The following is a 14,485-nucleotide window of genomic DNA, read 5'->3' on the forward strand; positions in this document are numbered from 1 at the left end:
AACAATTCACTCCATTTCCCCAAAGGAATTACAAATATGGGAAGTGTCCTTTTATATTGTAGCAAAGCCATAAGATACTAGGATGTAAAAACGAGGACTTAGCTACTTTAACCATCCATCAAAGGTGGTGTCGTTTTTGCCTTCAAATGAGGGCTGCGATTCTTTGAATGAGATACTGCACAGATAGAAGACGCTGTGCTAAGAGAAGGAAGGAACTTCATGTTCAGCCTTTATTTTGTCTATTTCCTGTCCTCCCTCCCCCTCTTTTCCTTCCTTTCTTCCCTTCCTCCTCCCTCCCTCCCACTATTCAGCTAATACCCATTGACAGCCAGCGAGGGGTGGAACAGAGCACAGGCTATAAGCACCAGCTCCGGAGCCAGGCTGTGGGCATTCGGAGACCAGCTACGTCACTTTAGGCAGGTTCCAATTCCCTCGTCTAATTAAAGAGGGATAATAATATCACCCACTTTATTGGATTATATGAGGATTAAAAGAGATTATGTATATAAATGGCTAAGAGTACAATGCCTAGAACATGGTGAATACTCAACAGATTTTCGCTCTGACTACTGCTATTATCATCACTTGAAGGCAGTGGGGAAGCAGGGGGAAAGGTTTCCAACAAGACCCCCAAGGGCCCAGTTGGGATTTTGATGGCCAGGGCAATGGACGGGTAATGGGCTGTAGGAGTCAAACTGAAGGATAAGTAGAAGGAAACTTTCACATGAGGCAAATGAGACAGAGTATAAGGCTTTTTCTTGTGGAGAAGGGGGAGGGCAGGGGAGTTCAGGAGCTGGGCCTACATCACAGGATGAGGAGGGAAAAGAGCCACAATGTTTAGGCTATGAGCTTCTTAGGTACTAGATGGTCAGGAGAAGGTGGATTTTGGATAGTCAAGGTAAGAATGGAGAAATCTGCATTCCTAGAACATCAGGCTGACAGGCTGGGAGCGCGGGCTATTGGAGCAGGAAACGGACCATGTTCCCATTGGTCACAGAGAACTAATCCCAGGTCAAAGGGAGGGACCTTGAGTGGGTGCAGTCAGCAGGGTGCTGGAAGGCTTCATGATTAAGGCATGGTCCCAACTCTTAAATCCTCAAATGTAAACAGAATTTAATGAAATTGTAAGGGAGCCAGCCATCTCCATATGGGTTAGCCTAGCGTGAAGATGAACAGGTACAACTCAGGTATGTGACAAGGAGACACAGGGGACTATCAAGAGCTATGGTAGGGAGTTTTTAGAAATCCTGGATCAGTTATATAAATCTCCATAAGAAAAGAGCTCCAAATGGCATCTGGGTTATATCAGATAATAAGATTTTGACTAAAAGCTCCATTGAGTACATCTGAGGATGAAAGAGGAAAGAATCTAACTTCTCAAACACGGCATTAGAGTAGGGCAAGTAAGGTAGCAGCTACCTGGTATACCAGAGCCATGTGGTGGGGGGACTGGGAGGTTTTCTAGAAGGTGGAAATATGCAGCTATAAATTATGATAATAATTAGAAACTCCTCCAATAGGTTCACAGTTTCCAGCAGCTAAATAATCTTTCCCTGACAGGGAGATTGAAATGTCCCTACTAGCTGAGCAAAAGACCCTAATAAATGGGAGATAAATGGGTAGGCCAGATAAATGAGCTTTATGTTATTAACTGTATCAAAAATGTCACAACGAAAACCACAACTGTGTACTCTAATACTTATTTCCCCAATTATGCCATCGAACCCTGTCAACGTGTATCTTTTGGAGTGTGGCATCATGCTGGGAAGTGGTTAGGTTCTGGATATATTTGGAACTGGAAGAAGGTGGGGTTATAATCTACGGGGATGAGACAACTAACAAATAAGGTGTTGGAGGGAAGACCAGAATTCTGACTTGGAGGTGAGAGGACCATGAGACAAGTGGCATCCAGAGGTGCCCCAACAGACATTGCCTATGCAGGTCCGGGTATTGGAGGAAGGAGACCTGGGCGGCTGGCAGCCAGCCAGCAGCGTGCGGATGGTACTGAAGGCCACGTGACCAGATGACATCGGCAGGGGAAGAAGTATAAAAAGAGAAAGAGAAGTCTGAAGATTGAGGCCTCTGGCCTCCCAAATTAACAGGTCAGGAAATAATAATACATATTAAGAATTAGCTAACACAGATGTGGCGCTTTTGTCCAATTGCTTTATATGTAAGCATCGTGGTAATCGATAAGGTGGGGTAGTATACTTTTCCTCGTTTCATAGAGGAGAAGTGACAGCACGGAGGGTAGGAGAAAACTGCCCAGGTCTGGCATCCTAGAATCCCTGTGAAGAGAGTGTGTCCCCAGAAGCGGGGGACCAGCCATGTCAAATGCTGCCAGAAGGCCAAGGAAGAGCAGGATAGAGAATCGATCACTGATTTAGCACCGTAGAGGGTGTTTATTTTTTAAGTGATTAAAAATAACATAATACACCTTGGTTGTATTTGACACTTAAAAACCAGTAATTAAAATATGGGAGGTTATTCTAAATAATTATTCAAAATTAACCAGTCTCTCTTACTGTATCCATTTCATGAGACAGGGAGAAGCAGCAGAGACTGTGAGCGTGGAGTTTCCTGCATTTTTCCATGTTACTCTTTCTATTTGTAACAACAGGGAAAAAAGCCAATGCCACTCACCTCTTTTTCCTGTTTCTGATGGCGTCGTGGATCATTTTCACTTGCACTGCCACCACGGACAGAACTTCCACAGAAATCCGATTGAACTCATCGAAGCAGCCCCAGGCTCCCGTCTGCACCAAACCCTTATAGATGTTTCCTATGGACTGAAGGATGGAGCGAGGCATGCAGAATTTAACAGAAGGGGGACGGAAGGTATTTCCAATCATTTCAAATCAGGAGCAACGTTGTTAGGATACACGACCCTATCACTAACTTACTTTGTAGTCCATTTGCTCTGAACAGTTGAACACATAAACCATCATGCCAAGGGCACGTCCAAGATCTTTGGTGGTTTCAGTTTTCCCGGTACCAGCTGGGCCAGCTGGAGCCCCACTCATGGTTAGGCGGAGTGACTGAGTGAGAGTAATGTAACACCTTTAAGAACAGAAAACACATATTACAGTCTAACATGAGCTTTCCAGACAACATGAAGGGCAATCCAATTTGTTTTAAAGTTTAAGAAGTCAACATCTAGAATGTGGTAGTCGCCGAAAATATTGATATACCTTTGATTTGTTCGTGGCAATAATGAGAGTCAATGATGTTTCATATTCAAGTTATTTTTAGGCTGGTTGTTTAACAATGAGAAAAATGTATTGCTTTATTTGTTTGTCTCATTTCCTAAGAGCTGTGTGTTTGAATACAAATAACACTCGATTTGCAATGCTACAGAATTTCTGCTATTTCTAGGTAAAGATACTATTAATATGGCAGGCAACATCTAAAACTATTGCTTATAAAACAAATATAGAAATCTTGAATGATGAAAAATTAAACATTTACTTCATTAAACTGCCACCTAATAACTACCCTGAGATGAGATATGTAAATATATACACAGGCTGCAAGTAATATATACCTGTTTCAAAGTAGAAAGCAAATACACAAAGCCACAATTTATTATATTAAAATGTATTTTCCAATTCACTTTGAATGTGTTGCTACTCACATTTAGATTATAATATTTTTTTTTCAGGAAAGACTCAGTGTTTCTTAGACTGAGAAAAATTATGCAAATACAGAATTTAATATTTGTAAAAGGAGGAAAAACCAACAGATAGCAAGTGCCGTAATGGGGCTTCTGCTGATTTAGAAGTCATCTGTGTCTTAGTACAGACAGCAGATCTAGTGGAAAGACATACACAGACAGGTCAGAGGACCAAGGACTAGTGTCTACTTCACCAATAAGCAGATAATCTCTCTCTTTTTTTTTTTTAATATCCACATGCTTCAGTTTTCTCCTCCATAAAATAAGGTTTATTGTAGGAAGATTTTAAGAAAGCTGAAGGTAAATACCTTGAAAGATTCAAAGTACTATACAAATAGAAACAATTATACATGAAAATGAAAAGAGTTTCTATATTTTATGGCCATCACCTGTTTAAGTGTGTTTTATATTGAATATAGAATGGAAAGCCCCCTGGACTAGGAATTATAGACCTTTTTGTAGTAGAGGCTACCCTCTAATAACTTTTCCTGGGGTTCCAAGTTTTGACTGGATATATGGCCACTTGTATGGTACAGGTGACATTTCCTTACCTCCCTTCCAGCCAGGACTGACCAAGCTCCAACCATGTGCCATGTGCCATGTGCCAAAATGATGTGTGCAAATCCTAGGAAAACACCTCCTTTTCTGGGACCACTCCCTTCTGGACTGTTACACAACTAAGACATTAGCTTCTGCGTTATTGAAGCCATTATATTTTGGGGTTCTCTGTAACAGCAGATTAGCCTGCACCTTCCTAGCTAATCCACCCATGTTCCAACTCAAGTCTCTCAGTGACAAGCTGGTTAGTGACCCAAGTCTCGGCACTTGCCCATGTATGTGAGGAGGCATGTTATCTGCCCAGCCTACCACACAAAGGAATGGTCAGCATCAAATGAGATGGAATGAAACTGCTCGAAAGATGTCATTGTGTTAATGTAAATAATTCATAAATGATCAACAGGAATGAAGTGCGAAAGAAATGTACACACTACACAATGTGAACACCATATAGCACTATTTTTTTTAAAGCTTTTATTTATTCATTTTTAGAGAGAGCGTAAGGGAGTAGAGAGAGAGGGAGAGACACATCAATGTGCCAGAGAAACATCAACCAGTTGCCTCTCATACATGCCCCAACCAGGGACCCAACCTGCAACCCACGCATGTGTACTGACCCACATTTGAACTGGTGACCTTCCACTTTTCAGACTGATGCCCAACCAACGGAGACACACTGAGAAGAGTATAGGCAACATTATTAATACTATCAAAAGGAACATTCATCTTTCATCTTCCAAATAAAGCGTGTAGTGATTTTTTAATTAGAAAATTAAATAAACTATTAGTCCTCACATACTGGTAAACTTTAAAATGTCTCTTGCACTTTTCTCCTGTTAACATCACATAGACACAGTAGACCCTTAACACCTGCAGTTTTGACTATTCTCAAGTGATTTTTGTCAAGCTACACATCTTCATCTCTCACACTGAAAGCAGTATATGACTTAATTATGTAATTAAGACACTGAATACTGACTTTTAGTGAGAGACAAGTTAGAGAGAACTGAATTAGAAAAACAGGGTTACAAAAGGTGTACAATTTATCAGTGATGACATTGTGAGCTGATCGATGTGTAAAGAACAGTCACAAAGCCGGTGAGAGGATGCCACCAGCCTCCCCGGGCCATCGCCAGAGCCCAGCTTTGCAGGCCTCCATCTGAAACTGCCCACCTCTTTCTTCCCAATTAACTTGTGTGGTATGGTGATACTGAATAATTAGGAACACTCCTAGGATCTTGAGGTGTGATTTCTCTTTTCTGAAAATCAAGAATTAAATGTGCTTTTTCCCACCAAGTAATTCAGCAGAGGTTAGAACACTAACAAAGAATTTCAAGTAGGTATGACATGCTCTTACCTCTACAACATTCTAACCACATGTATATACTCACCTGGAGCTTTGTATTCACCCCACCTCCCCTTGCCGCACATGAGCCGCACTGGCTCTCTGCCTCATCCCTGGAACTGGCCAAGCTCCTTCCCACCTCGGCAGCTTCGTTCTTGCCTTTGCCTGTACCTTTCTGCTGCCGGGTGTCTGCAGAACTGGTCCCTTGTTACCATTTAGGTCTCAGCTCAAATGTCCTCTCACTCAATCTGCAATAACTGACTCTCCCTTCCAGAGAGGTCTAACATATCATCCTGTTTCATTTTTGTCATAGCATCTATTACCACCAAAAATAACTTTTGTTTACTGTCCCTCTTCATTCCACACACCACACTCAACTAGAAAGTAGCCACTGGGAGAGCAGAAATCCTGCCTGTTTAGCACAGACAGAGCCTAGCACAGTGCTTCACAGGTGTCCATCAAACCATCTCATGGGGCTATGTTCTCTTTTCATCCTTTCACTGTGCGTAAAGCTTCAGAAGTTAATCTGAACATAGGCGATTGTTATTTTTACCCTTCCAATAAAGGGATGCAGTGGGGGGAAGTGGTTACAAATCCTGACATCAGGATGTTAGCCATGGATAACCAGGGAGAATGGACATAGTGATCAGAGATGCTGCCTTGGACCATATTAATCTCCTCAAGATTCCATGATTGGTATCTGTTATTCAGTGTCTGTCATTCTGCTTCCCTAATTTGGCTCTCTTTAACATGTTTCTAACTAAAGTCAGCGTTCACTGTGTTACTTAACTAGTCCATGTACATAAGGCTTTTATGCGGTTTCCCAACCTGTTCATCACTTTTTCTCATTCCTTTCTTCTCAGTCTCACGCAGCTTTGCCTATGTGATGGGAGTTTAGTTTTTCCCCATTTTACTCAAGCTAATTGTTACCTGTCGGTTAGAGGAGTGATCACTAGCCGAGGACTGTTTCCTAAATATTCATAGAAGTACTGGAACCGGGCATCACAGATATCAACAAAGCAGTGCCTCTGGGTGACCTCCCACCGGTGGCGAAGTTGAGACAACCAAGCAAAAGCCTGGGGACCGACAACCTACAAACATCACATGATCATCGCACATAAGAAACAGAGTTCTGAGGCATCAATCTGAATGAATTAATCTAATCAACTCTTTGGAGTCATATTTTATTTTTAAAAATCTCACAGGAGGGAAATCTCTAGGATGCTACTACAAATTGTAATTATATGTAGATGGCTGAATATTCAATAAGAAATACGTGTGTAATTAGAGCCTTCATTTTGAGAAGGCTTTTACAGTAAAACAATAACCATTTGTTCAAGCAATGCTTTCTCCCTTCTCATAAATAACCCCAGGACATTTGATCACTTTTGTAACTTTATACTCCTATCACTAAAATCAGATTAAAAATACACTCTCTATTAAAACGATATATAATTCATAATTTCTGAATGTCAGGAGGTAAACTTTCAACAGTCCATTCTAAAACAAGTCTGCTTTTAATACAGAGGTTTCCCACTTCATTTTTTTTTATTAAATCAAATAACAGTATATTTTCTCATTGCTATTCTTTACTACCTTACTCAGTACTACCCATTTTTCTTCCAGTTTGAAAATATAATTCCAGTCCCTTTCAAATATACGTGACTCTAGAATTTTGGGGGAATCATTTGATGTTACTGAAACTACTGTCTACTATTTTTCTGATGTCTACATAAGTCTCAACATTGCCTATTTATGTGTAGTAGATGATCATAAAGTAGACAAAGTCTGTATCTCTTTTAGTACAAAATAAAAAACTTTTTTTAAAGATTTTATTTATTTATTTATTTTTAGAGAGAGGGGAAGGGAGGGAGAAAGAGAGGGAGAGAAACATCAATGTATGGTTGCCTCTCATGTGCCCCTCACATGTGCCCCAGACTGGGAATCGAACCAGCGGCCCTTCGGTTTGCAGGCTGGCACTCAGTCCACTGAATCACAGCAGCCAGGGTGAAAGGACATATTTTAAATCATAATTTATCTTATCACAAGCATCACCACTGATAAAACATAATACAATATGTAAGAAGGTGCAAAGTATAGTTATCAATGGTTCATTATCAGAATGAGAATACAAAGTGGTATTTTGCAAGGATCAGTTTTGGACTGGCAATTAAAGAACGCTATTCACTAATGGTCCTAAACCTGGATCAAGAAGCGTTTTCAAGCTTATGGCTTACATGAAGAAGCATTAGCTTACACATTTTGGAGAGAATTAAAATTCACTTTGATTTTTAACAGCTTGAGAAAGAACTAGAAAAACAACAGAAAACACTTCACAATATATACATGCATTCAAACTGTTAAAGGGATTGTCTTACTTTAGTACCACTCCCCCACCCCCAAAAAAAGGGGGTCTGGAGGAAGTAGGTGATGGCCATAACATAGCAACGCTGCCCAGTAGACAAGTATACCTGACATTTATAATAGGGACATGTTTTGGAAAGGGGGTGAGAAGATCCTCTCACATTAAAAACTGCCAATGTCCGAGAGACACATGGACTTTTTAAAGGGAGGCAGAGGTTACGAATGCACTGAAAGGATTAGAAAATAACTCCTTTGGAGAAGGTCACTTAGCCTTGAAAGGAAAAGACAAGGAGTGACCAACATTTCTCCTTCTTCAAAAGGAAAAGAATCAAAGGCACACAGAAAGGGTTTAAACGACACACATCTTACTGCCATTGGCTGGGTAAGCCACAGAGGTGAGAAATGAACACGGTGACTTCTCAGGCGGCTTCTGTCCTGGCTTCATTTTTTGCATGATCTGGATCAGAGTCTCCTGACTTGACAAAATCCTTTGGGGACATTGCCTGGGATAACTCTCCTAAGTACAATGTATTAGCTAACTCAAATCACACTCATCCAAAGCAAGTATAACTAACCTCTCGGGACTAATTAAAATGTACAAATTATTTAAAAATAAAAAACAAACCAGCGACTTTCTTAGAAGTACTATTGACAATAAACACTATTGTTAGGAAACACCAAAAATACATGAAATCTCTGTGACCAACTTGCCTTCTGAGAGATAAGCTTTGCCACCACATCTCGGGCGTGGACATCTATGGTACAAATTGTCATGATCTTCTGCCTGTCTCCAGGTAGAAGTTCTCCCAGCAAAAGTGCAATCAGTGCATTCAACTGAGAAACCTAGAAGGAAATTTTTAAAAAGAAGATAAGGGTTACAAATACAGAATCTAACAGCCCAACAGTCTTCATATTTGTAACAAGTCTGTCAGTTTACAAAAGAATTTCAGTGTTATCTCAGCTGGCCCCAAACAACCCAGGGGGTTAGAAGATGAAAGGAGGCATGTTATTAAATTAATTAATTTAAACAGTATAAATATTATTACCTCCTCTGAGCTGAGACTCAGAGAAGACAAGTGAACCTCTAGGTAATGACAAAGCCAGAGGGAGAAGCAAGGTCCCCTGGCTGCCTTGAATTGGCTCTTCACCCCAGTGACAATGCAGCCTACAGCTTTGCTGGAATAGAGGACCACACATTTTAAAAGGCCCACTTGAGCTAGCTTCTATAAAGCCATATGAAGAGTTAAATATCACACGTTTTATTATTTGTCTTTGGCTGTGAGTGGTTTTCTGGCATAGGAGATAGTGATGGTTACTGAAAAATATTTAAATGTAGAGCTGAAGACCACCCCACTTAATTCTTATTCACATCTCTATTCTTGTTTACGTCTGTTGATTTCTTCAATCGGTATTTTTCAAACTACTGGTCTCTTCATAGAATGGAAAGGAAGGAAATGAAATGGAATGACATGGAAGAGGAAGCGTGGCATTACAGTAATAAGAGTAACATTGTTCTGTGACACTTTATTTCAGTTTCAGGCTTCTGAGTGTCCACGTACATGCGCGAACTTGGTCTCATATGAAACATTTCTTGTTGATTGTGGTCAGAAAGGTTTGCAAGACACTCTCTTAGGTGGTTATTTTTGCTAGCAAACTTATTTATGCAAAACATTCCTGTCTAACTCGAGGCTTATTAGCAAAAAAGAAAAAAAGAAGTCTTTCTATCAGGGGTCGCATATTGTAAAGCAGAACTACCCCCTTTCCTTTTTCGCACTGCAGAGGACAATTACACCTGTTAGCTCCTGAGAAGTTGGTAATAGGTGACTATGGCATATCACCAGAGGCTCTCAAACCTTTGTAGCCTAGTGTCAAGCGTGTTCTCCGCAGTACTGTACCACATCCCAGGAAACACCCGACGCTGAAGTCGTCCCTGAGGCCGCTGTGCACCTGAACTGGGCATGATTATACCGCGATAGGAGAAGGGAGAACACAGGCAGGAAGACAAAAGCTACAACACGCTCCACTTCCAAGCGGGAATGTACGATGTGCCAGGCACCGACCTGAAGCATATTGCCTGTATCGTCTCATTTAAGTCTTCACAACAATCGATTTTCACCCTAATTTTGCAGGTGGGGGAACCCAGTCACAGACTTAGTAACCCCGTGTACCAAGAGGGGAGGGGAATTCAAACCCAGGCAGTCTGACTTCAGAGCCTGCGCTCCCCCGGTCCCTCCACAGAGTTGCTGTACCAGCCTCCGCAAGACGACCCGCCCGGCTCCTTCGAGCAGGAGCCAGCAGCGCCAGAGCTTGGCAGGGAGACATGATATCAACCACAACAGAAAGTTGGTGCAAAAGAACCGAAAATATGCACTTTAGATATTCAGAATATACAACAGACTTATAAGCATTAGTTTACTTTGAATATCTTACACCTGTAAAATGTAACAAAAACAAAGGTAATCATTCTTCCACGTGTGCCATGTTCAACGTTTGTCACCCCCTAGGTTTCAGGGTCCATGAAGAAGAGGCCTGTGTCTAGCATGCTCACTGCTTTGTCCCCAGAGCCACTGAGGAGCTGGCTGTCAAGCAGGAGGAGCTCAGTGAGTGTTTCCCGAAATAGATAAATTAATGTACCAGGTGTGTGTAAGTTTCTCAAGAAAATGTGTACACATTGGTTAGAAAAGAGGTGTTTGGTTCTGGATATTTTCTCATCTGGGTCAAGAGAGCTGGTCTTTACAGTCTCAAATCTTACAACAGTACAGTATTTGGTTAAAAAGAATTGGTTGCAGCCCTAGCCAGTGTGGTTGGAGCATCATCCCGAGGACGTGTTCAATTTCCAGTCAGGGCACATACCCAAGTTGCAGGTTCAACCCCGCATCGGGATGTGGGCAAGAAGGCAGCCAGTCAGGGTTTCCTTCTCACATCAATGTTTTTCTTCCTCTCCCCTCCTCCCCTCCCCACCCTCTGTAAAACCATTGAAAAAATGTCCTTGGGTAAGGATTAAAAAAAAAATTAGTAAAGAGTTGGTTGCAACAAGAATAATATCTTATAATGTAAGAACATTTATAAGTTAAAGTGCTTTCACACACATTGTCTTGTCAGAGCCTCCCTACAACCTACAAGCAGTGATTTCTCCATGACTGATTCATTTTTTCACAAAAGTTCAGTCAAGTGAGAGATGATTAAAAATACAGCTCATCAACATTATCTGCACAGCATCACATGTTAGGGATCTTCTGTTCTCTCTCAAGATTGAACCTATTCCAGTAACTCTTTTGCAAGTAATAAAATTCTGTACCCACAAAAATAAATAGTTATTAAATGTCTGTATCATCTGCTCTATGGTCCTACTATCATTTCATGCAATTTATGATCTCTGGCCTATAAAACATCCCCTGGCAGCTTTTAAAATATATATATACCCTATCGTATAATCAGCACTTATTCTTGCCCTTAATCAAAGCAGAATCACATGACTTTCTACTGGATCAAAGATGTTTGCCTCAAGTCAAATACCTAACAAGCCTTCCGAAACTCAAGTGCCATTTTCCTGGAACACCTTGGCCTTGAGCTCATTCATGAGCACAAAGCCTTCCGTGACCTCCCACCACCCATTCCTACCTCACATCCATCCAGCGGTCCTGGCCTTTTCTCTGTTCCTCCGTCACGGCTGCTCCCAGGCCAAAGAAACTGTTTCATTTGCCCAGAGTCCTTTTCACTCTGATCTCTGTATGGTTGGCTTCCTCTCATCATCCAAGTCTTAGCTCACATTCTCCTCCTTCAGTGGGTCTTGCCTGCCCATCCTATTTATTACTACCCCTACCCAACTATTTCACATGTTCCTATTTTAGTTTCTTCATGGTACTGACTAGTGTCCTATCATTCACTTATTTATTTCCCTGTTTACTATTTGTCTCCTCTACTTGACTACAAGCTCAAAGAAGCAAGGCTCTTAGCTCCCCGATTCAGCGCTACATTCCCACACCTGGTATAGTGGCCAGTATAAAGCCCATGCTTAGTAAACACGCATTATGTGGGTAAAGAAAGAAATGAACAAATGAATGACAGCAATGGCACATACCAGAACAACATTTTGTTCTTTCATTCAATCGTTTCACAAGACATATGTGGCTACTGTGTCCAGAGTTTATAGGCCAATAAGGAACGTAGACAAATAATTACAATTGTTTTGCAAGGGCAAGAACAAAGTACTATGACAACACACAGAACCCAGGGCTCGGAAAGACATTTTGCAGGAAAGGGTATTTATTGCTAAGACCAAAGACTGAGTATAATTTAGGTTGTAGAGAATTTAGGATTGGCTACCCAGAAAAGCAGTGTTGAAGCCTAAGGAAGCAGCAGGTATGAAGGCCCGTGATACAGCAGGTGAGCTTGTCTGGGAACTGGAAGAAGTCTAGACTGGTGATAGAGAAAAGGAAAGAGGGACTAGGTACGTAAGATGCTGGAGGTGGAAGCCAGGCCCAAACATGCAGAGCTCAACCAGCTTATTGGAGAGTCTGAGGAGATGATGCTGAAGGGTTTGGGGAGGTGGAGTGACAATTAGATTTGTGTTTTCAAAAGATGTCTTTGCCTGTAGTATGATGAGTTGGAGGGAAACAAGACTAAAAAAAAAAAAAAAAAAAGAGACCAGAGAAGAGGATGCTACAGTCACCCCGAGGAGAAAAGAGTGGCTGGGACTGGGATGTTAATAAAGTGGTGGGGGGAAAAGTGAGAACAGAGATATTCAGAGCAAATGAAGAGATCTGGTAGTTGATTGGATATGGGCTGAAAGAATCAAATGGCCTTCTAGTGAGAAATTGGTGAAGAGCGCCATGCATTTTTCTGAGTTTGGAAACATTGGAGGACACAGGAAGAACATTTTCCTTATGACTTCAGAATCACTGCATGTTTAGTTCACCAGCATGAGGCCTGGCAGATGTCCCAGCCCAGGAACACCCAGGCCACTGTGGCCCACAGCTGGAAGGGGCCCCTCTGCTGCAATGTTAAAATCTCGCTCAGTAAGTCAAAGTGAACATCACAGTGTAACTGCTATAGTCCTGTGGGGTCAGCTACTGAAACCCTCAATCCCTTTCCAACTGGACATAATACAAAAATAAAGTTCTTCTTTTGGAGCAATAGAAAGAAGGACCTCTAATCCCCCCCCCCCCAAAGTTTTAATTTGAGCAGTATCAGAAACAATGGATCTTTATTTCTACCAGTAGAACGGAGGAACCTGCAACAGACACCAGGCTCCATACTCGTCCATACTACCAGGGTACATGTTACAGAATCCGAGTTGGTTTCCTTCCTTTCCCATGGGCGTTTTCTATTTCTCCTTTAATCATGTTGCTAAAACCACCGGCATGTTGCTGAGCAGTGAATGTCGGAGACAGTCCCCCTAATTACCCTGGCACTGATGGGAATAACTCTAGTGTTTCACCATTACGCATGATATTTTTCTGCAGGTTTCTCAAAGATTTTCTTCAAGTTATAAAGTTTCTTTCAAATGCTTATATGAGAAAAGAAAAAAGGTGTAAAATCAACAATCTAAGCTTTTAATAAATTTGAAAAAGAGGAGCAAATTAAACTCTAAGTAGAACAAAGGGAGTAATCGAAATAAAGCAGAAATCAGTGAAATATAAAACAAACAATGGAAGAAGTCAAAGATTAGTCCTTAGAAATTATAAATAAAATCGATAAACACCCGGAAAGTCTGATTAAGGAAAAAAGAAGAAAATACAAATCAACAACAGCAGAAATAAAAGGAGGACATGACTCCAGTCCTTTAGATGTGCCAAGGATAATGTCAAGATACCCACATCCACCCAGACTGAAATCTTAGATAAGGAGTGGACAAACTTGTTCTGTAAAGGGCCGGAGAGTAAATGTTTTAAGCTTTGCAGGCTCGCTGGCCCCTATCATGACTCCACTTAGCTGATGTAGTGGGAAAGCCACAAACGTAGATGCAGACTTCCTTGACAAAATATTAGCAAATAGATTCCAGCAAAAAAAATATACAAGTGAAGTTTATTTCAGAAATGCAAAGCTGCATAACATTCAAAAATTCACCAGTGATCACTTCACAAAGTATACATGTCTAATCTCTACGTTAAACACCTGAAAGTATTGCACGTCAACTGCAGTTGAAAAAAATAAGTTCACCACAGTAATAGAATAAAAGAAGCAAACCACATGAACGTCTCAACAAATTTAAAGAAGTTCAACGCCTCTTCAAGATCAAAAGGCTCAGTGTCTAGTAATGGAAAGGATTTTCCTCTAGAAAGGACATCTATAAAAACCTACAATGACTATACTTAGTAATGAGACATTAAATTATTTTTCTGTTCTTTAAATGTCTGACAAAACCATTGGAACAGGGCTCTATTTATGTAGTAAGCATCTTTAACTACCTTGGTCACCATTTGAGTTACTTCTGTGGTTACTGGTCTGCTCAAGTTTCCCATCTCATTTTGAATCAATTTTAGAAACAGTGGCCATAGAAAATCATTTGTCTAATTTAGATTTTCAATTTAAACCACAAATTG

At 41.0% G+C, this 14,485-nt stretch overlaps 1 protein-coding gene across 2 annotated transcripts in view; it reads right to left on the reverse strand.

Annotated features, from left to right (window-relative positions):
* DNAH11 (dynein axonemal heavy chain 11) overlaps window positions 1–14,485 on the reverse strand; it is a 251,134-nt gene that overhangs the window by 155,601 nt on the left and 81,048 nt on the right. For both annotated transcript variants that reach the window (XM_054564603.1, XM_054564601.1), the window contains exons 31-34: window positions 8,652–8,783; window positions 6,507–6,667; window positions 2,904–3,060; window positions 2,644–2,789 (exon numbers count right to left, since the gene is read on the reverse strand). In XM_054564603.1, coding sequence (XP_054420578.1) covers window positions 2,644–2,789; window positions 2,904–3,060; window positions 6,507–6,667; window positions 8,652–8,783 — 596 coding nt within the window. The remainder of the gene's footprint in view (window positions 1–2,643; window positions 2,790–2,903; window positions 3,061–6,506; window positions 6,668–8,651; window positions 8,784–14,485) is intronic.

Source organism: Pteronotus mesoamericanus, unplaced genomic scaffold, assembly GCF_021234165.1.
Source record: "Pteronotus mesoamericanus isolate MK-2021 breed Mesoamerican mustached bat unplaced genomic scaffold, CSHL_Meso_final scaffold_85, whole genome shotgun sequence".
Classification (NCBI taxonomy): Eukaryota; Metazoa; Chordata; class Mammalia; order Chiroptera; family Mormoopidae; genus Pteronotus; species Pteronotus mesoamericanus.